Raw genomic sequence first — 24,754 nt, forward strand, 5'->3', positions numbered from 1 at the left:
TAACCAAACAATAAAACTACACATACTATTCGCATTCAAAATAATAAATATGTGAAAATCATTCAAATAAATTACACTTTTTTTATAACATACGCTTCTCTGTTCATGTACAGTAATCATAATAAGAAACGCATGTAAGACTACAACATTTTAAATAAAAAAAAGGCGTAGAGTGACAGTTATTAGACATGTATATAAATCTGATGTAGGTATAATTGCAAGCAATCTGTTTGACATATCACTGATAGTTGCATGGGGGCTTAATTATAAAAAAAATAAGAATGCAAATATTTTTGGTAGCTGTAAGTCCGATTACGCAAGTCTCGTAAACGGCTGGCCCTGATTAGTATTATTACGCAATCTGACTGCTTAGAATGACAACAAAGAATGTAAGAAAATTTTCGTTAACACAGTTAGTTAATTCAGTCCCCAGCAACTATAAAACCTACGAAACAACAAACACAAGTGTAGCTGTTCTGTATGTGGTAGTATGACTCAACGCACATCTGGCACGGTTCTTCTTCAACAAGACAAGAATTTTTAAATACCAATTATACTGACGTCATAAAAGAAAATTAGAAATACTATAATTGTGCAAGAAAACCAAAATTACACTCTAATACAAGAACACAAGCCAGATGCTTTGTTGACTGAACCTGTAATGATGCATTATTTAGGTCACTGAAATAATAAAAGAATAAAAGAAAATACCTCCATATATATTGACGAAATGCACTCTGACCATTACAATATCTCCATTAGAACAACATCTGCTATCTCTCCCATCAAACCACTGCATAAAACATGGAACAACACTCTCCACTACCACATCTCGCTCTGACTTCACGACAAGCAGTGTCCACCACAACTTCTCGGCAAGCACTGCTTGCCGCTACGTCTCAATAAGCACTGCCAGTGGAGGCGGCGGAACAATACTCTCTGGCGCGATTTCTGGCGCTGTGGCTCAGTGTAGCCACCTTTCATAGTGTAATGGTGAACGGGAAGCATCGTAAATTCATAGTAACGGTTCGAAACACCATGAAACACAATTTTTTTCTGTTATATTTTGTTATTTATTCGAATTATTTGGCGTTATTTGTGAGTCTATAGTCACTGTGTCTATTATCCACAATGATTCCCTTTGTGTGCATGGAAATTATCAGGATGGGTATATTAGCCGTACTAATGGAATGTGGGAATCCCAGTAGCATATCTGTTGTTTCTGCAGTTTGCTCCCACCTCCAGTTCCGTTCGTGGTGGTTCTTCTGTCTTCAGCTAAGGCTTTCCTCAGCCAATTGAAAAGTATGAAAGTCACATGACACAAAAGCAGCGCATTTGCTGCAGGAAATGCGAAACTGCCAAGACGCCTAAGTGATAGTTTCATACTTTCTGCGATATGATTAGCGCTCTCGCACCTCATTTGTGTTTATATGGACATACTTATACAGTAGATATTCAAGATAATAAAATGTGTAGGTTTATTAGATTACAAAATATATAAAATATATAAAATACAGTAAGGAATACAAATTCTTTCATACATATGACTTTACATAATAGTTTACAGAAATATCATGTGGTTAAACAATTCAATCGATAGCGTCAGCAATGACGAATATGAGCAGGTAAGAGTCTTATAACTTTTCACAAACAGTAATACACAAAAAATCAGTTTATACAAATATTCACATAAAATGTTTACACAACAAGTGGTTGACAGTTCCAGCAGTAGCACCCAGCAATGTTGAGTAGGTGCAGACTCCAACAGGTGACATCATTTCAGTAGAAGCAGTCCATCAGTGGCACCCAGCATTGTGGAACAGGTGCAGACTCCAACAGGTGACATCATTTCAGTAGAAGCAGTCCATCAGTGGCACCCAGCATTGTGGAACAGGTGCAGACTCCAACAGGTGACATCATTTCAGTAGAAGCAGTCCATCAGTGGCACCCAGTAATGTTGAGTAGGTGCAGACTCCAACAGGTGACATCATTTCAGTAGAAGCAGTTCATCAGTGGCACCCAGCATTGTGGAGTACGTTCAGACTCCAACAGGTGACATTATTTCAGTAGAAGCAGTTCATCAGTGGCACCCAGCAATGTTGAGTAGGTGCAGACAGCAAGAAGTAACATCATTTCAGTAGAAGCAGTTCCATTTGTGGTACCCAGCAATGTTGAAGAGGTACACACAGCAACAAGTCACATTTCTCAGTAGAAGCAGTTCATCAATGGCACCCAGCATTGTTGAGTAGGTGCAGACACCGACAAATGACATCATTTCCATAGAAGTAGCTCCATCTGTGGCACCCAGCATTGTGGAGTAGGTGCAGACTCCAACAGGTGACATCATTTCAGTAGAAGCAGTCCATCAATGGCACCCAGCAATGTTGAGTAGGTGCAGACACCACCAAGTGACATTATGTCAGTAGAAGCAGTTCCATCAGTGGCACCCAGTAATGTTGAACAGGTGCAGACAGCAACAAGTGACATCATTTCAGTAGAAGCAGTCCATCAGTGGCACCCAGCAACGTTGAGTAGGTGCAGACAGCAACAGGTGACATCATTTCAGTACAAGCAGTTCATCAGTGGCACCCAGCAATGTTGAGTAGGTGCAGACAGCAAGAAGTAACATCATTTCAGTAGAAGCAGTTCCATTTGTGGTACCCAGCAATGTTGAAGAGGTACACACAGCAACAAGTCACATTTCTCAGTAGAAGCAGTTCATCAATGGCACCCAGCATTGTTGAGTAGGTGCAGACACCGACAAATGACATCATTTCCATAGAAGTAGCTCCATCTGTGGCACCCAGCATTGTGGAGTAGGTGCAGACTCCAACAGGTGACATCATTTCAGTAGAAGCAGTCCATCAGTGGCACCCAGCAATGTTGAGTAGGTGCAGACAGCAGTCCATAATATTCACTATCACTGATCACACAGTTCATCAGCAGAAATTAAACATGTCCTAGTGGCACCAATCATGTAGAAAAAGCACAAGTAACAGTCCATAATTTCACCATCACTAATCAGACAGTTCAAGCATGAACAATAGTTTGAATGCACATACAAATGCTTTTACAATGCTCTTACACTAAACATACAAATCATAACAAACACACAAATGATATCAGATAATTGTCATATTACTATTACAAATACACAAACATCAGTAAACCTATAATATTTATGGGTGTCAGTGCAAGCCACTACAAACAAATAAAATAATATTTAGGAAATAGGTGGGTAGGATTAGGAAAGGAAAACACACAAAACACACTCACTCATCTTTCATCCACATTGAGTACCACTGTGTAATTGAATAGTGTTAACTGTGTGAATCCACTTCTGTCAAAATTTCATGTTCATCATGTGTATCAAGTAGTAGTGACAGCAATGTATAACAGTCAATAATAGTTAAGTCAACGTTATAGTCATCATGTCAAGACCAATGTTTGCCAAGCCAGATCAAAATGTACGGTTGCTGAACAACTGTCAGTGTGCCAAGATATGCAACTTCCTCTCTCCAAAAAAAAGTACATACTGCTTAGTGATTTAACAAAGTGTGTGTAGACAATCTTCCTTCCATTTTAGTGTTCTAGTCTGCTATCTTCATCCTCCTTGTTCCATATAGACCAACAACAACAAAAAAATATGCACCTCACTTATTTTACCTCTTATACACCATAACTCCAATCAACTTCATATAATCTCAATACCTCCATAATACCTCTTCAATACGTCGATACATATAAACCTTATTGCCAGTATCATTTCACTTCCATGACAACTCTTTCCTCTAGTCAGTCTCCTCGATCGAGTACAGATAAAATCCTAATGCAAACCTCCTCATCCCATACAATCCGAAGACACACTGTCAACACACAACCTCTGTGTAATCCATCTGACCAAAATCTTCTACTCATTATGAATTATAAACAAAGAATGCATACATGACCTCTAACAGACTTAGTTCGAATAACTCTCAGTAATTAAGTACGATTACGGAGTGTGAATGATCCTAATATTTCACAGTGTGTACACCACTTCAAGAATTATGGCAAACAGAAGCAAACATGTGGAGTATTTCTTGTGTCAAGTGTCACTTCCTATTTCAATTGCTCACGAAAAATGCAGTGTAATAACTGTGTTGGTCTGTCATGTCTTTAGCTTCCTTCCTATTGGCATACATTTATACAGCTTTCATAAAACCTCCAGCTCATGTGACTTCTATGAAGTTTCTTGTGCTAATGTCATTCGTCGAATTATAGCAGTTCATTTTCTTATCTTAAAAATATAAAGCACTGAGCGTAAGCAAAACAAGCAATAGCGAGTAAATATACCAGTAGAGAACAGAATGTCAACAAGTGGATGCAGCACAAATCTTACAACGAGGCTCTGCCAAGCGAACAATCTATAACTAATACCATAGTGTAACCTAAACTCTATGTTCATACACAGTACAACAGCATTTCTATATACCAAATTAAAGAGTAGTTGTGACAACAAACAGAAATGTATAAATATGCAATCCATACGCATAGCAGCAAACATATCTTACGTAATAAACAGGTCATCAGCATCGTATCACCGTAAGCAAATAAATGTTCATATGTAATCTTAATAAATAAACATGAAGGCGCAAGCAGATAAATCACAAAGTATAACTTACATACATATCAGCACAACTAATCAGGTGACAAATATAATTTAAATAAATAGGCACAGCAGGCACATAATTAAAAATATGACATCAGTGAAAAAGCAGTGCAGCCAAGCGATGCATAATATACACAAGTTACAACCCAGTTCATTAATAATTATTGTCAAAATCAGTTAACGTACGCAAGCACGTCGCTTCACAAGTAAATTCATAGAACATGAAATTAGTACAAAGTATGAATCACATAATCGCGAGCAGCAATTATGTCTAAAGTACGTACCTAAGTGGAAATATGTTACCTGAAAAATAAACTCAATTAATAGTTACCTTTTTTTAGTTTATTAGTTTCTTCTTGGAAATTACATTCTTCCTGAAAATTTCTCGATAGCAAGTCGTCTTAACGTCGGAGACACACAGAATTTACCTGAAGTTCTTAAATATCTTATAGAACCGTATCCTGAAAAATACTGAATGTTAATACATAATTCATCAAGTCATTATAGGTTTATACTGATTTTATTCGGAGAAAGACTGTGTATTTGTTTACGGCTGTCAGTGCATTCGCACTGAGCGCTCGATCAGCTGTAAGCGCGTGACGTAGGAAGCAATTGTTTGCGGTCAACGACTGCCTTGTGCGGCGCGCAGACTTCACTGCTGCTTTGAGTATGTGCCGCCGCGCCGCCAAAACACAGCGCGGTATCCTTGTATTCTCTGCGTGTTTACAAGTAGCTGTTAGTCTCTCAAAAGTATGTCATTCTACAAAAATTTTTCAAAAGTATATCATTCCACAAAAATTTTAACGTTAGATATATGATGTATTCCCTTAGAGCGTCGTGATTTAAGAGTTTCTACTTCGACAGTGTTATCATGAATAATTTTGCGAATTCTATATGGGCCGTTATAAAGCAGAAAAAATTTGCGACACAAGCCTTTTCCTTTGTGAGACAAACGATGAGACTTAATTAACACTTTCTGACCAACTGACAAGATTTTTAAACGACCAGGACGCTTAGCTGATTTCTCTCTTCTAGCAGCCGCAGATGCAATATTTTGTAGAGCCAGATTCACAACTTCAGAATGCCGCAGTTTCCGTGAAGGCGGAAAAGGAACGATTTCAGAAATGCGATTTGTCGGTGCTTTATTTTTTAATATCAGTATAGGTGGTAAAGAAGTTGAGTCATTAGGAAGTTCATTCAGAATGTTTTGAAAAATATGAAGATACTGATCCCATGTTCTGTGATTCTGATGACAATAAAGACGACACAATTTATTGATTTCCTTCATCCATCTCTCTGAAGCGTTAGACTGGGGGTGAAAAAGTGAAATGAAGATTGGTTTAATTTTACGACGCCGTAGAGTACGAAGCCAAATTTTAGAACGAAACTGTGATCCATTATCTGATATAACCTTATCAACATGACCCACTTCTTTAAGAAAATGGTTAATGAAAGCATTAGATACTGAACGAGCTGTTGCTTTGCGTAACGGTGTAAAACACACATATTTTGATGTCAACTCCACTGCTACGAAAATGTACGCAAAACCATTAGTAGATCGAACCACTGGACCGAACAAATCAACTGCAGCCACGTCCTTTAATTTTGCTGGAATGATAGGAAACAACGGTGCTCTGTGAGAAACTGTCAGCGGCTTAGCCTTTTGACATAATTTGCATTTGGCAAGAACAAATCGAATACGTTTTTCCATATTATTGAAGTAGCAATTTTCTCGTAATTTATGGAAGCATTTTCTGGGACCAAAGTGTGCATAACTGAAATGCGTATACCAAATCAGCTTATTAACCCACTCATCAGGAATACAAACTAACCAAACAGAGTTGTCGACCGATTTTCGTTTAAAAAGAACTTTCCAGATAGATCGAACGAGGTGTGGCCAAATTGTCCAATTTAACAAAGCGTCTAAGAAAATTACAGACACCAAGGAAACTACGAACATCACGTTTTGTGGTAGGAACAGCTTAATTACGAATAGCGTCTAATTTTTCTGGATCAGGAAGAATACCTTCTGTAGAAATAATGTGACCGAGAAATTTCACCTGAGAACGACCAAATTCAGATTTTTCTAAGTTCACTGTAATGCCAACTCTTGCAAAAATACGTAATAATGAATCCAAAATTTTGTTGTGCTCACTCCAAGAACGTTTAGCAATAAGAATATCGTCAACATATGAAGTAATATTGTCACGAAGATAAACAGGTAAAATTTCGTTTAAACTACAAATGAATGCTGCAGAAAATATAGTAAGTCCAAACGGTAAATTCCAAAGTCACTTTTGGGTAAAACAGTCATATCCGGTTATTGTTTATCTACTCTCTAGATAGATTGATAGTCGAAGAGTTGTTTCGATAGATGCAAAGAATAGTGAAAGAGTAGGCAGCGGTACAGAAAACTAAAAGAGAAATAGCACCACTACAGCTCGGGGCCCTATGCTCGCTACGGCACATATTCACTTAGAGTAGTGAATCCCCTGAGGACCTTAATAGCCGCACATAAATTCTAGTTTGTGACTTAATGGCAAATTTAACGGAAGTGCGTACAGAAATTGAGCTACCCATGAACATGGATGTATGTCATTCTTAGATTTGCGAAAGATCTTAAATTTCAGAACAGTTAAAAAATGTTTATAGTCAAAGTTTTCGCCTCGTGGCGACAAAGACCTACCGCGTCTGTCCCAGTCCCAATGTCGATTATTGTAAGGTTCGCGCGCCTGGCGCTCTTTTGTTGCATCCCGTAAATGAATCAAATTATTTTCTTCAAAGCCCTCTGCTATCTGTGATTCTAGATTTCTTCTGCTGTCTTTTCCTACGATTTCGCCTTCAATTTGTTTGACTTGCTTTTTAATGCCTCAAATTCCCTTTTCACGCGTTCATTAAATTTTCCCTGATTTTCAACATGCTTATTTATATTCTGGTACTCTTCGGTTTCTGCAAATGGTAATGGAGCTGTATCGTCAGAATCTCTGTCCCCATTTAAACTAAGACTTGTCAATTTATCTGAAATCTCCTCAACTCTTTCCAATAAATCACCTATTTGTTCTTTCTGTTTATTTACGTCTTCCGTAAGTGTCGCGACTCGGGTTTCAGTATTAACACATTTAGTAGTTAACTGTTCATACTGTTGTGTTAGGTTATTTAATCTGTCATTTGGTACGGATTCCTCGATTCTCTCAAATATTTCTTCCTTATCTTTTGCACGGTGTAAATTTAACTCTGAAAATTTTTGTACTATCGCGCGATCTCTTTCTTCCTGTTCTCTATCCTGTTCCCTTTGTCTAATCTCTACTGCAACTAATCTATTATTGTGAGCATTCAAAATCGGTTGTACTTCTTCTCTGATTTCTTTCTTTAATTCATCTTTCATGTTTTTGAAACATGTCCCTATTCGTGAGTCTAACCGTGTTTCCATTGTTCCCATATCTGTTTTTAATTCAGATCGTAACTGTGATCCCACTGTTTCCATATCTGTTTTTAATTCAGATCGTAACTGTGATCCCAGAGAGTCTAACCGCGTTGCCATTGTTCCCATATCTGTTTTTAATTCAGATCGTAACTGCTCCATTGTTCCCATTTGTGAGTCTAACCGACTTCCCAAATTTAATATTGCACTCATCAACTGCTCCGTGTTAACTTGTTCAAAATTCTTTTCGCCCCTAACATTTCCCGTAAAACTAACTTCCTTCTGCATAGCCATAAAGCTATCTGTGTTCGATACTATTTCAGAATCTTCTATCGTTAATCTCGTATTCTGTGAATTTTCTGATTGAGAAAAATTTTGAAATGGTTCCGGACTATTTTCCCGACTTATTACATTGTTTTCCACTTCATTATCCATCACACTGTTCTCCTGTGTTGGCGAGTTCGCCATGTTAACAATTTCGTCATTCCCACTATTCATCATTCTTGCCTTTTTCATTGATCGCGTAATCATTTACAAAATATACAAAACTCGTCACTATATGAAAATTGCACACAATGACACTTTATCTCCAACAATACCATTCACACGAAATGTTTCCTTCAAACACGATTGACGAACAATTGAAATAATTGCACCAAATCGTCAAACGCGTATACAAGGCAATAAAAATTAAATTTTGAAAAATACCATTAGAAGAATGCTAATTACCAAATCTACACATGCAAAATAGACTACAATTACTAAACTACAAATTACTACAACAATACTGTCTACTATTTTTACAATCAGAAGAATTCCAAGGGACGATCCGAGGCAGCGGTCGCCACGTGCATGGGGGCTTAATTATAAAAAAAATAAGAATGCAAATATTTTTGGTAGCTGTAAGTCCGATTACGCAAGTCTCGTAAACGGCTGGCCCTGATTAGTATTATTACGCAATCTGACTGCTTAGAATGACAACAAAGAATGTAAGAAAATTTTCGTTAACACAGTTAGTTAATTCAGTCCCCAGCAACTATAAAACCTACGAAACAACAAACACAAGTGTAGCTGTTCTGTATGTGGTAGTATGACTCAACGCACATCTGGCACGGTTCTTCTTCAACAAGACAAGAATTTTTAAATACCAATTATACTGACGTCATAAAAGAAAATTAGAAATACTATAATTGTGCAAGAAAACCAAAATTACACTCTAATACAAGAACACAAGCCAGATGCTTTGTTGACTGAACCTGTAATGATGCATTATTTAGGTCACTGAAATAATAAAAGAATAAAAGAAAATACCTCCATATATATTGACGAAATGCACTCTGACCATTACAATATCTCCATTAGAACAACATCTGCTATCTCTCCCATCAAACCACTGCATAAAACATGGAACAACACTCTCCACTACCACATCTCGCTCTGACTTCACGACAAGCAGTGTCCACCACAACTTCTCGGCAAGCACTGCTTGCCGCTACGTCTCAATAAGCACTGCCAGTGGAGGCGGCGGAACAATACTCTCTGGCGCGATTTCTGGCGCTGTGGCTCAGTGTAGCCACCTTTCATAGTGTAATGGTGAACGGGAAGCATCGTAAATTCATAGTAACGGTTCGAAACACCATGAAACACAATTTTTTTCTGTTATATTTTGTTATTTATTCGAATTATTTGGCGTTATTTGTGAGTCTATAGTCACTGTGTCTATTATCCACAATGATTCCCTTTGTGTGCATGGAAATTATCAGGATGGGTATATTAGCCGTACTAATGGAATGTGGGAATCCCAGTAGCATATCTGTTGTTTCTGCAGTTTGCTCCCACCTCCAGTTCCGTTCGTGGTGGTTCTTCTGTCTTCAGCTAAGGCTTTCCTCAGCCAATTGAAAAGTATGAAAGTCACATGACACAAAAGCAGCGCATTTGCTGCAGGAAATGCGAAACTGCCAAGACGCCTAAGTGATAGTTTCATACTTTCTGCGATATGATTAGCGCTCTCGCACCTCATTTGTGTTTATATGGACATACTTATACAGTAGATATTCAAGATAATAAAATGTGTAGGTTTATTAGATTACAAAATAAACTGTTTCGCTGTTTCGAAACACCGTATCGAAACATTACATTGTACTGTTTCATTTGTTTCGAAACATTTACGTGTTTCAGTTTGCCCATCTCTATCGCGGAGCATTTCCTCAGATATAGCCAGGAAATGAAATACGAAGAGAGCAGTATCGCGGTGGAAAGGGCCACGTTCCTGGGCGAGGATAATGAAGGAGTCTTCCGGAATAAAAGTGTCGGTAAACCTCATAAACAGGGACGGAGGTTTCAATTTAAACAAACACTGGGGTCCGGCACCCAGTTTATTGAGATCTCGCAGGCCGTCACGGAAACGCTGAGAGTGTGCGCGTCTTACATAACATCGTTGCGAGCTCCGAAAAACAAAATAGCACCAGTGCGTTTATTGGATCGTTGGGAATCTAACTCACAGTCATCTTCAGTGAAGCGGCAAAGGAACTGGTATAGGCAGGCGTATTCAAATACAGAGATATGTAAACAGGCAGAATATGGCGCTGCAGTAGGCAACGCCTATGTAAGACAGTTAGTGTCTGGTGCAGTTGTTACATCGGTTACTGCTGCTACAATGGTAGGTTATCAAGATTTAAGTGAGTTCGAACGTGGTGTTTCAGTCGGCGCACGAGCGATGGGACACAGCATCTCCGAGGCAGCGATGAACTGGGGATTTTCCCGTACGACCATTTCACGAGCGTACCACGAATATCAGGAACCCGGTAAAACATCAGATCTCCGACATCGCTGCGGCCGGAAAAAGAGCCTGCAAAAACGGGACCGACGACGAGTGGTAGAAGTGCAACTGTTCCGCAAATTGCTGCAGATTTCAGTGCTGGGCCATCAACAACTCTCGGCGTGTGAACCATTCAACGAGACATGATCGACATGGGCTTGTACCCATCATATCAAAAGTTGTGGAATATTGCATACAGCTCCAAATCAGTCAACACCTGTCTGTGAATAATATTCTTAGTGACTCTCAGTATGGCTTCAGGTCCGGCCTGTCAACGGCAAAAGCAGTTGAAGATGTTGTTTCATATATATTGTCATCTTTCGGATCAGGATTATCAGTTAATGCCACTCTTGTGGACATCAAGACATTTGACTCTGTCAGTCACAGCATAATACTAGAAAAAGTGCACTGCTATGGTATTAGAGGCTCAGAACTATCTCTGATCAGATCCCATCTGGGCGACAGAAAACAAATTGTGCATTTTAACAATATGAGGTCAAATGTCTTGGATATCATTCAGGGTGTACCACAAGGCTCTGTGTTTGGACCTTTACTTTTTATAATACACTCCTGGAAATTGAAATAAGAACACCGTGAATTCATTGTCCCAGGAAGGGGAAACTTTATTGACACATTCCTGGGGTCAGATACATCACATGATCACACTGACAGAACCACAGGCACATAGACACAGCCAACAGAGCATGCACAATGTCGGCACTAGTACAGTGTATATCCACCTTTCGCAGCAATGCAGGCTGCTATTCTCCCATGGAGACGATCGTAGAGATGCTGGATGTACTCCTGTGGAACGGCTTGCCATGCCATTTCCACCTGGCGCCTCAGTTGGACCAGCGTTCGTGCTGGACGTGCAGACCGCGTGAGACGACGCTTCATCCAGTCCCAAACATGCTCAATGGGGGACAGATCCGGAGATCTTGCTGGCCAGGGTAGTTGACTTACACCTTATAGAGCACGTTGGGTGGCACGGGATACATGCGGACGTGCATTGTCCTGTTGGAACAGCAAGTTCCCTTGCCGGTCTAGGAATGGTAGAACGATGGGTTCGATGACGGTTTGGATGTACCGTGCACTATTCAGTGTCCCCTCGACGATCACCAGTGGTGTACGGCCAGTGTAGGAGATCGCTCCCCACACCGTGATGCCGGGTGTTGGCCCTGTGTGCCTCGGTCGTATGCAGTCCTGATTGTGGCGCTCACCTGCACGGCGCCAAACACGCATACGACCATCATTGGCACCAAGGCAGAAGCGACTCTCATCGCTGAAGACGACACGTCTCCATCCGTCCCTCCATTCACGCCTGTCGCGACACCACTGGAGGCGGGCTGCACGATGTTGGGGCGTGAGCGGAAGACGGCCTAACGGTGTGCGGGACCGTAGCCCAGCTTCATGGAGACGGTTGCGAATGGTCCTCGCCGATACCCCAGGAGCAACAGTGTCCCTAATTTGCTGGGAAGTGGCGGTGCGGTCCCCTACGGCACTGCGTGGGATCCTACGGTCTTGGCGTGCATCCGTGCGTCGCTGCGGTCCGGTCCCAGGTCGACGGGCACGTGCACCTTCCGCCGACCACTGGCGACAACATCGATGTACTGTGGAGACCTCACGCCCCACGTGTTGAGCAATTCGGCGGTACGTCCACCCGGCCTCCCGCATGCCCACTATACGCCCTCGCTCAAAGTCCGTCAACTGCACATACGGTTCACGTCCACACTGTCGCGGCATGCTACCAGTGTTAAAGACTGCGATGGAGCTCCGTATGCCACGACAAACTGGCTGACACTGACGGCGGCGGTGCACAAATGCTGCGCAGCTAGCGCCATTCGACGGCCAACACCGCGGTTCCTGGTGTGTCCGCTGTGCCGTGCGTGTGATCATTGCTTGTACAGCCCTCTCGCAGTGTCCGGAGCAAGTATGGTGGGTCTGACACACCGGTGTCAATGTGTTCTTTTTTCCATTTCCAGGAGTGTATATGTAAATGACTTGCCCAGCACCATGTTATGTAAATCCACACTCTATGCAGATGATACAACTTTTGTTACAGCAGGGAAAGACTTAAGAAAATTAAACGAGGAAAGTGAGGCTCATCTCAGAGCAGCCATCAAGTGGTTCCAACTCAATGACTTGCATATAAATCATGATAAAACTGTAAATATTCTCTTTAGCTTGTGTGTTAAGATTGATGAGATTGATTGTGTCTCAGCTAAACTACTTGGGATCCATCTTGACTCAAAATTAACGTGGAAGAGTCATACCGATTATATTTGTACTAAGTTAGCACGTGTGACATATTTTTTAGGTAAACTAAGGTCATGTGTTAGTGGTAAGTTATTACTCGATGCATATTATGCCTTTCTCCACACCCATTTAACATATGCCACTTTGTTGTGGGGAAACTCACCCGGAGCAAAACAAGTTTTCATTTGGCAAAAGAAGGCAGTCAGATGCATCCATGGAGTCAGAAATAATGAGTCTTGTAGACCATATTTCAAAAAACTAAAAATACTAACAGTTTCAGCCCTCTTTATACTAAGTTGTCTGATACACACAAAAGAAAACCAACACAGTCACAAACTACGAAAGTCTATCCATCACCATGACACACGTATAAACCAGCAAATTGACATCCCAGTTGCTAGACTAAAGAAAACTGAAGATAGTTACAGGTACATGGGAGTAAAACTATTTAACATGTTGCCAATAGAGGCACATAATGTGTCACTGAATGAGTTTAAAAGTGTCACAAAGAAATGGCTTAGAGAAAAAGCTTTTTATACAATAGAAGAGTTTATAATGTGCACTAAAGATGATCTTAAGTACCGGTACTAATATAGTTTCACTTAGATTAAACTTATAGATATAAATATAATGCAAATACCTTGTGCAGCATCAAGGACAAATTTTTGTATCTTATTAGACAATAATGATCTACAATATATTACACCATTTTTGTTAGTTATGTAAACTGTATATGTACACAAATGACGACATCAATTGCATTTTTAATGCCTAAAGATGGATAATGAAGTAAATAAACAAAGGCCCACTCGTGTACCATTGATAACTGCACGATACAAAGTTTTACGCCTCTCCTGGGTCCGTTAAGCATGTTGCATATTCGGACGAGAGTTGTTTCAAATTGTATCGAGCGGCGGAAGTGTGCAGGTTTGGAGACAACCTCATGAATCCGCGGACCCTGCATTTCAGCAGGGGACTGTTCAAGCTGGTGGAGGCTGTGTAGTGGTGTGGGGCGTGTGCAGTTGGAGTGATATGGGATCCCTAATACGTCTAGATACGACTCTGGCAGGTGGCACATACGTAAGCATCCTGTCTGATCACCTGCATCCATTCCTGTGCATTGTACATTCCGACAGACTAGTGCAATTCCAGCAGGACAATGCGACACGCCACAGGTGCAGAATTGCTACGGAGTGGCTCCAGGAACACTCTTCTGAGTTTAAACACTTCCGCTGGCCGCCAAACACCCCAGACATGAAAACTATTGAGCATATCTAGGGTGCTTTGCAACGTGTTGTTCAGAAGAGATCTCCATCCCCTCGTACTTTTACGGATTTATGGACAGCCCTGCAATATTCATGGTGTCAGTTCCGTCCAGAACGCCGGCCTGTGTGGCCGAGCGGTTCTAGGCGCTACAGTCTGGAACCGGGCGACCGCTACGGTCGCAGATTCGAATCCTGCCTCGGGAATGGTTGCGTGTGATGTCCTTAGGTTAGTTAGGTTAAAGTAGTTCTAAGTTCTAGGGGACTGATGACCTCAGAAGTCAAGTCCCATAGTGCTCAGAGCCATTTGAACCATTCTGAACCGTCCAGAACTATTTCACGCATTAGTCGAGTCCATGGCACGTCGTGTTTATCGCACTGCTGCGTACTCGCGGGGTCCCTACACGATGTTAGGCAGGTGTACCAGTTTCTTTCGCTCTTCGGTGTATAAACAGTGGCTTGCCAACAACAATTGAGTCTGTTTGATCGAGGCGAGGAGTACACATAACAGAAAAATCGCAGCACCTGAAGAAGACGGAGGAGTGGTCGATTAGACTAGATTAGATTAATACTAGTTCCATGGATCATGAATATGGTATTTCGTAATGATGTGGAACGAGTCAAATTTTCCAATACATGACATAATTAAGTTAATTTAACAACATACTTAAGTTAATATAACAACCATTTCATTTTTTTATTTTTATTTTTTATTTTTTATTTTTTTAAATATATTTTTTTAATTTATATCTAAAAATTCCTCTATGGAGTAGAAGGAGTTGTCATTCAGAAATTCTTTTAATTTCTTCTTAAATACTTGTTGGTTATCTGTCAGACTTTTGATACTATTTGGTAAGTGACCAAAGTGCCAGTATAATTCACCCCTTTCTGTGCCAAAGTTAGATTTAATCTTGAATAGTGAAGATCATCCTTTCTCCTGGTATTGTAGTTATGCACACTGCTATTACTTTTGAATTGGGTTTGGTTGTTAATAACAAATTTCATAAGAGAGTATATATACTGAGAAGCTACTGTGAATATCCCTAGATCCTTAAATAAATGTCTGCAGGATGATCTTGGGTGGACTCCGGCTATTATTCTGATTACACGCTTTTGTGCAATAAATACTTTATTCCTCAGTGATGAATTACCCCAAAATATGATGCTATATGAAAGCAACGAGTGAAAATAGTCGTAGTAAGCTAATTTACTAAGATGTTTATCACCAAAATTTGCAATGACCCTTATTGCATAAGTAGCTGAACTCAAACGTTTCAGCAGATCATCAATGTGTTTCTTCCAATATAATCTCTCATCAATGGCCACACCTAAAAATTTGGAATATTCTACCTCAGCTATATGCTTCTGATTAAGGTCTATATTTATTAATGGCGTCATACCATTCACTGTACGGAACTGTAAGTACTGTGTCTTATCAAAATTCAGTGAGAGTCCGTTTACAAGGAACCACTTAGTAATTTTCTGAAAGACAGATTGACAATTTCATCAGTTAATTCTTGTTTGTCAGGTGTGATTACTATACTTGTATCATCAGCAAAGAGAACTAACTTTGCCTCTGTGGTGTCACCGCCAGACACCACACTTGCTAGGTGGTAGCTTTAAATCGGCCGCGGTCCATTAGTACATGTACGACCCGCGTGTCGCCACTGTCAGTAATTGCAGACCAAGCGCCACCACACAGCAGGTCTAGAGAGACGTACTAGCACTCGCCCCAGTTGTACGGACGACTTGCTAGCGACTACACTGACGAAGCCTTTCTCTCATTTGCCGAGAGATAGTTAGAATAGCCTTCAGCTAAGTCCATGGCTACGACCTAGCAAGGCGCCATTAGCCTAACAGTGCTTGTAATTAAAAAGTCTCATTTGTATCATCAAGAGCGATGTACCACAAGGATGAATTAAAGTTAAGTATTCCTGGAGCTATGTACTTTTCTTTATAGCATTCATTACGTATCCTGTTCCAGACTTCACGCCAGCCGGCGTGTATGTACGCGTGCCTTTCGGTTACCCGTCACTGTGGACTGGCTGTCTTGTCAGTCCACAACAGCCTCTTCATGAATATAGAATGGCAAGTCATTAATATATATTAAGAACAACAAAGGACCCAAGACTGACCCCTGTGGAACCCCATTCTTGATAGTTCCCCAGTTTGGGGAATGTGCTGATCCTTGCATATTATGAGAACTACTTATTTCAATTCGAAATATCGTGCAGAAAATGGAAAAAACAACAACTCGGATTAACATGGAGAAGTACACCATTCATCGTGCAAATGCTCAGTATGTTGCCGTATTTTTCGCTGGGGAAGTGTGCAGTAATCGTAGAACTGGCTCGTACTTCGTAACGAAAGAGTGAAATGACGTTCCGTCGAACACGCACATAACTATCTAACTCGTCACGATACGGAGATAAGGCTGCAGTGAGAGGCGAGCTGTCGTCAGACGCTGAGCGACGATTTCACGCGGTCGGGTGGGGAGTGTGCGGTAGGAGGGGGGGAAGGGGGGGAGAGTGTGCGGCCAGTGCTTGACGGGGGGGGGGGAGGAGGAGCCGCCCGCGGCCAGTTCCTCGCGGGACTCCACCGTGACGTCACGCCGGCTCTCTTCCTCGGTGTGTGCCGCTGCGCGCAGTGCAGCTCCGTCGAGCACCGCGGACGGGGTCCGTGCAGGCGGGCCTGTTGCTTGCAATGGCGAGACGTCTGAACGAGGAGGATCCGGAAGACGGTAAGCAGCTGCGCCGTCATAAGTCTCTGCAGCGCCGCCTGCTCAGCTCTTGTTTGTGGCGTCGGTGGGAAGTGGCAGCTGCTGTCTCGGAAACTGCTGTGGCTTACGCCAGTGTTTACCGGAACCTCTATCTGGCGAGATAAGCACACCGACCTCAGTGACAGCTGCAGGTTTGGTGTTACTGTCGCTGCCAGTTCGCTCCAAATCTCTCGCCCGGATAGTATATTTTTGATGTCGCAGCCGCAAGCGACGGCACAGTGTTTCAAAACTCGAGGCACGTCTGCATCTTCTGCCATAATCTGTGACTCACTTTGCGTTGCGTTGAGACAGGGCACTCTTTTTGTTGTACCACACACGTGCAGGTTTCCTCGCTTTCCACTCGCGGGTGGAGCGTGCCAAAACATCGCTGCTTGTACGTCTGTAGTGTGAGGCCTTATTCGCCCCAGGTCTGTGTGCTCCATCTCTACTGGAGTGGACACGCAAAGGCCTGAGGAACATTCGTAGTTTCTGCTCCGAAAGACGCGACGGTTCTCGAAGATTGCCTAGAGTTGTCTCGCGAGTTGTACGGCTTCTTTTTTCTCGTGTCTGCCAGCTGATATGTATCAGCATTTATGTTAGATCCCTGGTTAATCTAAACAGTATGTGGCCATTCGCAGCCCGTCTCTGTGTACGCTTCACATCCTATGTCAGTGCGACAGGTACGGGGCCCGAAGGTTTAGCGGACGCAAATGCGGTCAGTACGAGTGTTTTCTGTGCAATGCCTTTTGTAGACAAACAAGCCCTAGCGGAACCGTCTATCTCCTTAATGATTTCTACGATACTGTCCCACTACCAGCCAGGTTTGAACTGTGTTTCGGTTTTAAATTGTACAAACAATTGCATACACTCACATAAACATATTTAATTTCTAAATACAAACTTTTCTGCAGTTTCTATTTTCTATTGAATTTCAATATTTGCGTAAAAGTAAAGAAATTCTGAAAAATGATTTTCTTAAATTCACCGAAAAAAAACCCTTTTAAAAGTAATCTAAAATATGTGCTGTTAATTATAAACCACACTTACAGTTACTACTCAAACGTCAGTCACGAGTTATGTATCTTATGTGTTTCCAAGCGACGTCAGGGTCGATAACATAACACAGGAAGTTATTTACAATTTTTTTTACATATTTTTTAATTTACTTTCACTTATTGTTCACTGCAGATAGATTTACACAAACAACAACTCTATAAAAGAAACCGATAAACTAAAACGTATGGAAATTATGCAAATACAAATCACTCAATTTACTCGAGAGTGTTGTTCTCGATGCTTCTGGAACTGTCAGCCGCGCGGTTTGAGGCGTCATGCCACGGACTGAGCGGCCCCTCCCGCCCGGGTTCGAGTCCTCCCTCGGGCACCGGGGCTGTGTGTTGTTCTTACCATAAGTTAGTTTCAAGTAGTGTTTAAGTCTAGGGACCGATGGCCTAAGCAGTTTCGTCCCTTAGTAATTCACACACTTTTGAACTGTCAGCTGGTGCATTTTATCACACGTAGCGTCGTTTGTGACACAGCTGTCCTACACAAACTTTAGAGGGAAGACGTGTGAGGCATGTTCCTGTGATGCAATTAGAGCGCGTTAAACGGCTTTCAAATCGACGTTTATCATGTCTGTACACAACTGTGTTTACGTAGATGATGTGGTGAAAGACAACACTCCAATAAACGTGCGAGATTAAAGAAACAATATTGTCTTCCATGCAACTCACTTAAAGAAGCCAGTTGCTACGAATTTTAGTAAGATGAGAACAACAGGAGCCAGCGTACTAAAAGTGAATCTTTTTTGTATTTTAATAGAATGTTTTGATTTATGCACTGGTTGTTTATCCATGACAACAAACTGCTTTTCAATATTACGCTAGGTATTTTCATCACAGAATCGTCGTGAAGTGAACCCGTGCGTATCTATCTCTGCACTTACTCACACCGAAATATTTCTTTGACGTAACTGACACAGCTTTTGATTCGTTAATCCTATAGTCGAAGTATGGCACTTTTTCAGGTGTGGTGAAGTGCACAAGTTTACATTTCCCTAGATTACGAGCTAGTCTTTGCACTACGCCGATCTTTTCTCGAGAATTGACTAGACGTTTCTTCAATTCTTAGCAGATACAATGTTATCGTGGGTAACTGCATCGTCTACGAAACTCCCGGGCTGCAACTAACGCTGTTCGCTAAGTCATCAATGTACGACGGCCCTTCTACGCTCACCCGCGTCACAGCGGGTGTTCTCCAGTGTTGTTGATGACTCTGAACGTTCTGCGTCCTGGCCGCGTGGAAGTTTCCAGTCAGGGCGAGAGGGGGGTAGGGGGGGGGGGGAGCTGGATAGGAGGCGTTCGGATAACTCAGGATAAACAATTCCTCATCCATGCATGAAGTAGTTGTAAATACCGTATAATATTCTACACAGGAGGTTTCTACGTGCCGAACTTAACCTTCCGCTAAAGCGCTCACCGTTACTTTTAATCCCAGACAATATTCCAACGTATGAATTACGAATATGAGCAAAGTTTGTTTCCTAAATGTGACCTAAAGTCGTATGTCAGTGTAATATTTCACTTTTCTTGAGTTACATTTCACAAACTCGATACCAACATTTTACTTAACACCACTCGCACATGTTTCAGGATAAACATGTTACCGGCATGGAATGAAACAACAAGTTTGCCGTTAACAAATGGTTCAAATGGCTCTGAGCACTATGGGACTTAGCATCTGAGGTCATCAGTCCCCTAGAACATAGAACTACTTAAACCTACCTAACCTAAGGACATCACACACATCAATGCCCGAGGCAGGATTCGAACCTGCGACCGTAGCAGTCGCGCAGTTCCGGACTGAAGCGCCTAGAACCGCTCGGCCACACAGGCCGGCTTACCGTTAACAGTCACTATTTATATCCACGACGCGGTTTGAAGGTTTAAACATCTACCATCAGGTGGAACTTCAAGTTTACAACATGTCACCTGTTATAAATGAGTATGAAATTTCAGCAATATAGACTTGACAGAAAAGGATCTGTTTTCCATTTGCCATATTTATTCCAACTCATATATTCAGCAACTCAAACCGAAGTCTCCACAGTCCTTTAAAACTTATTCCGAAATAATACTGTTGTTGTGATGTATATTTTTTGTACTTTGAGATAATGTTTCTGTTATGCTATGTGTTCTTTAATGCTAGTAGCTTCCAGAGGCCGTCTTTGTTTGTTGTTGTTGCTGTTTGATCTTCAATGCAGAGACTGGTCTGATGCAGCTCTCCATGCTACTCTATCCTGAGCAAGCCTCTTTATCTTCAAAAAATGGTTCAAATGGCTCTGAGCACTATGGGACTCAACATCTTAGGTCATAAGTCCCCTAGAACTTAGAACTACTTAAACCTAACTAACCTAAGGACATCACACAAACCCATGCCCGAGGCAGGATTCGAACCTGCGACCGTAGCAGTCCCGTGGTTCCGGACTGCAGCGCCAGAACCGCTAGACCACCGCGGCCGGCCCTCTTTATCTCCGAGTAACTACAGCAACCTACATCCTTTTGAATCCCCTTACTGTATTCATCCCTTGATCTCCCTCTACGATTTTTACCCTCCACACTTCCCTCCAACAGTAACCTGGTCATCCCTTGATGCTGCAGAACGTGTCCTACCAACAAATCCCCCCTTCTAATCAAGTTGTGCCACAAATTCCTCTTCTTCCCAATTCTGTTCAGTACCTCCGCATTAGTTACGTGACCTACCAATCGAATCTTCAGGATTCTTCTGTAGCACCACATTTCGAAAGCTTCTATTCTCTTCTTGTCTAAACTGTTTATCGTCCATGTTTCACTTCCGTACATGGCAAGACTCCATCCAAATACTTTCAGAAAGGACTTCCTGACACTTAAATCTATACTCGATGTTAGTAAATTTATCTTCTTCATAAACGCTTCCCTTGCCATAGTCAGTCTATATTTTATATCCTCTCTACTTCGACCATCATCAGTTATTTTGCTCCTCAGATAGCAAAACTCATCTACTAATTTATGTGTCTCATTTCCTAATCGAATTCCCTCAGCATCACCTAATTTAATTCGACTACACTCTATTATCCTTGTTTTGCTGTTGTTGAAGTTTATCTTATATCCTCCTTTCAAGACACTGTTCATTCCATCCAACTGCTGTTCCAGGTCTTTCGCTGTCTCTAACAAAATTACAGTGTCATCGGCAAACCTCAAAGTTTTTATTTCTTCTCCATGGATTTTAATTCCTACTCCGAATTTCTCTTTTCTTTCCTTTACTGCTTGCTCAGTAAACATATTGTATAACATCGGGGACAGGCTACAACCATGTCTCACCCCCTTATCAATTACTGCTTCCCTTTCGTGCCCCTCGATTCTTATAACGGCCATTTGTTTCTGTGCAAATTGTAAATAGCCTTATGCTGCCTGTATTTTGCCGCTGCCACCTTCGGAATTTGAAAGAGAGTATCCCAGTCAACATTGTCATAAACTTTCTGTAAGTCCAAAAATTACAGAAACGTAGGTTTGTTTACAAAATATAATAGTTTAAATGCGACAGAGAAGGGAGCCTGTGAGCACTGGAGGTATTCCATTCTAGTTGTTTTATTTCTCACCGTTAGACATACGTTTAGTTTTTAGTCAAGAACCTCCCTGACACCATGTTCTGAAATAGTATCTCTTTTCTCTACTAGGCAATGCTGTAAATTGTCTCAGAATCGTATCAGACCACGCACACATGTCACACTAACAATGTAAATCTACCTGCTGATGGAGGTTGAAGCCTCTACGGAGATGCTCAGGCAGCTTCAGTGGCACACGCTGCAAGAGAGGCGTTCTGCATCACGGTGTGGTCTACTGTCAAAAGTTCGGAGGGCGCACGTTTCTAGAAGATCCAGCCAGTGTGTTAGTTCCTCCTTAGTATATCTCGCGGAAAGACCACGAAAATAAAATTAGAAATATTCGAACCCTAACGGAGGTTTAGCAGGAATCCTTCTTCCCGCGAATTGCGCGCGACTGGAACAAGAAAAGCGAGAAGTGACACAGGTAAACAAAGTACACTCCACCACGCACCGTAAGGTGACTTACGAACTGTAGATGTAGATATGTGTCTATGAGTTCAGATTTTCATCATATATACACCCGAAAATTTGGAGCAGAACTAACAGAGTGCTGTTCATGCCATACACTCATTATGATTCTTCAGCTGCTCCTGGGGTAATCCATGTCGAAACAGTCCATGGGTGAAAAGCCAGATACCACTGCCCAATGGACAAAAAATATTTCGGGAAGCGACGATCTTGCCATAACCTGATGATGGCAACGTGGTGGCTTGTCGAAACACATTGACGTGACAAAATCATGGGGCACCACCTAGTATCGTGGCGGTCGTCGTTTTGGCAGTAGTAGTGCAGGAACTCAACGCGGCTTGGACTTCAACAAGTCGTTGGAAGTTCCCTGCAGGAACAGTCAGCCATGCTGCCTCTACAGTCATCCATAATCCTGAAAGTGTTGCCAGGGCAGGATTTTGTGGACGAACTGTCCTCTCGATCACGCCCCATAAATTTTCGATGGGATTCGAGTTGGGCGATCTGTGTGGCCAAACCGTTCGCACGAATTGTCCAGAATGTTTCTCAAACCGGTCGTGAACAGTTGTGTCCTGGTGACATGGCGCAGTGTCATCCGTAAGAATTCCTCCACGAATGGCCGCAGACGGTCTCCAAGTAGCCGAACACAACCATATCCAGTCAATGATCGGTTCAGTTGGACCAGAGGACCCAGTCCGTTCCATGTAAACACAGCCCACCCCATTATGGAGCCGTCACCAGCTTGCACAGTGCCTTGTTGACAACTTCGGCCCATCGCTTCGTGCGTTCTGTGCCCCACTCAGACACTACCATCAGCTTTTAGCAACTGATATTGGGACTCACCTGAGCAGGCCACGGTTTTCCAGTCGTCCAGAGTTCCACCGATAAGGTCAGGAGCTCCAGGCGATGTCGTGCTCTCAGCGAAGGCTCTCGCGTCAGTCGTCTGCTGCCACAGACCATTAACGCCAAATTTCGCCGCACTGTCGTACGTCTCACAGTGATTTCTGCGCTAATTTCCCGCAGTGTTGCTTGTCTGTTAGCACTGACAACTCCACGCACACGCCGCTGCTCTCTGTCGTTAAGTGAAGGCCGCCGGGCACTGCGTTATCCATAGTGAGAGATAATGCCTGAAATTTGGTATTCTCGGCACACTATTGACATCTCAGAATATTGATTCCCCTAACGATTTCCGAAATGGAATGTCCCATGCATACAACTGCAACCACCATTCCGCTTTCAGAGTCTGTTAATTCCCGTAGTGCGGCTATAATCACACCGGCAACCTTTTTACCTCAATCACCTGAGTACAAATGACATCACGCTTAATGTACTGCCCTTTATACCTTGTGTACGAAATACTACCGTCATCTGTATGTGTGCATATCACTACCCCACGACTTTTGTAACCTCAGTGTATTCTGCCCGTTGGACACTGACATCTGGCCGCCATGATACATTAAACGTTGATGTTATTCTGTTTTTACTGTTCCTGAATTACTGTGTCTTTCTGAAATCAAGCGACATTTCATTTGATGGAAGCCACTCATTAATTCTTTGAAAAATATCGGGATATCGTTGCCTAGAGTAGGGGAGGGGCAGTGGTACGGGTTCGTATCCGATCCGGCACCGCTTTACATGACCAGGAAGCGTTTCTACCAGCTTAGAACGATGAAGACAAACTAACCGATTGCGAATACGGGATGGAAACTGCTGATTCTCGCTGTAGGGAACTAAATAGCAAAGTGATGGGTGGTAGTGAAATAACGCTAGCCCTCAACACAATATGCAGTACTTCGCACATTACTCAAAATAATAGCTCAACATTTCAATCTTAATTATTTCATCAACAAGAACACCTTTTGAGGCAGTGCTATCGTGCTGGGGGAAATATGTTTGGCATTTTTGGCGATAATTTTGTAAGTTTGTGAAATGTGATATGATGCTTCACCGTCCTCAGAGGTTAGAAAAACACCCAATTGCTCACAGTGTAGTACCACGTTGGCCACTTGCCAGAGACCTATAATCTACAGAGAAATAAATAGTCAAGCATTTTCGATGTATGGTTTCTTATCGCAAGTAGTAGGGTACCCTAACCAGTTTTCTAATTCCGTGTCAGTCTTTTTGAGTTGAAAGTGGTAACGCACCCACATCATCCCTCCAAATTCCGCGTCTTATAAAGCAACTAGTCTCTCTGGGTTGTGCACGCGTTCTTCACGCAAGTGAGAGTGACTATTCGGCGAGCTTCTTGTGCCGTACCCTGTAACACAACTCCTGCATCAAGCTACGCCACGAGTAGCAGAATGTAACCGACTGCTGATTGTCGTTAAGCCTAAGCTCGCTGATTACTTGTACTTACCATACACATAGTGTATTACCATATCTTATCCTGAAAGGTTGAAAACGTACTGTAAACATATGTAAACAGAATTGCGTATTGTTGTAACGCTTTACTGTTAGCCTATTATATGACAATCTAATGAC

The 24,754-nt window shown here is 42.0% G+C and overlaps 1 protein-coding gene across 1 annotated transcript in view; it reads left to right on the forward strand.

The window, feature by feature from the left end:
- Positions 1 to 17,009: 17,009 nt before the first annotated feature.
- LOC126100720 (peptidoglycan-recognition protein SB1-like) overlaps positions 17,010 to 24,754 on the forward strand; it is a 153,162-nt gene continuing 145,417 nt past the window's right edge. The window contains exon 1 of the mRNA XM_049911339.1: positions 17,010 to 17,148. Coding sequence (XP_049767296.1) covers positions 17,112 to 17,148 — 37 coding nt within the window. The 5' untranslated portion in view covers positions 17,010 to 17,111. The remainder of the gene's footprint in view (positions 17,149 to 24,754) is intronic.

The sequence above is a fragment of the Schistocerca cancellata genome, chromosome 9 (assembly GCF_023864275.1).
Source record: "Schistocerca cancellata isolate TAMUIC-IGC-003103 chromosome 9, iqSchCanc2.1, whole genome shotgun sequence".
NCBI classification, from domain to species: Eukaryota; Metazoa; Arthropoda; class Insecta; order Orthoptera; family Acrididae; genus Schistocerca; species Schistocerca cancellata.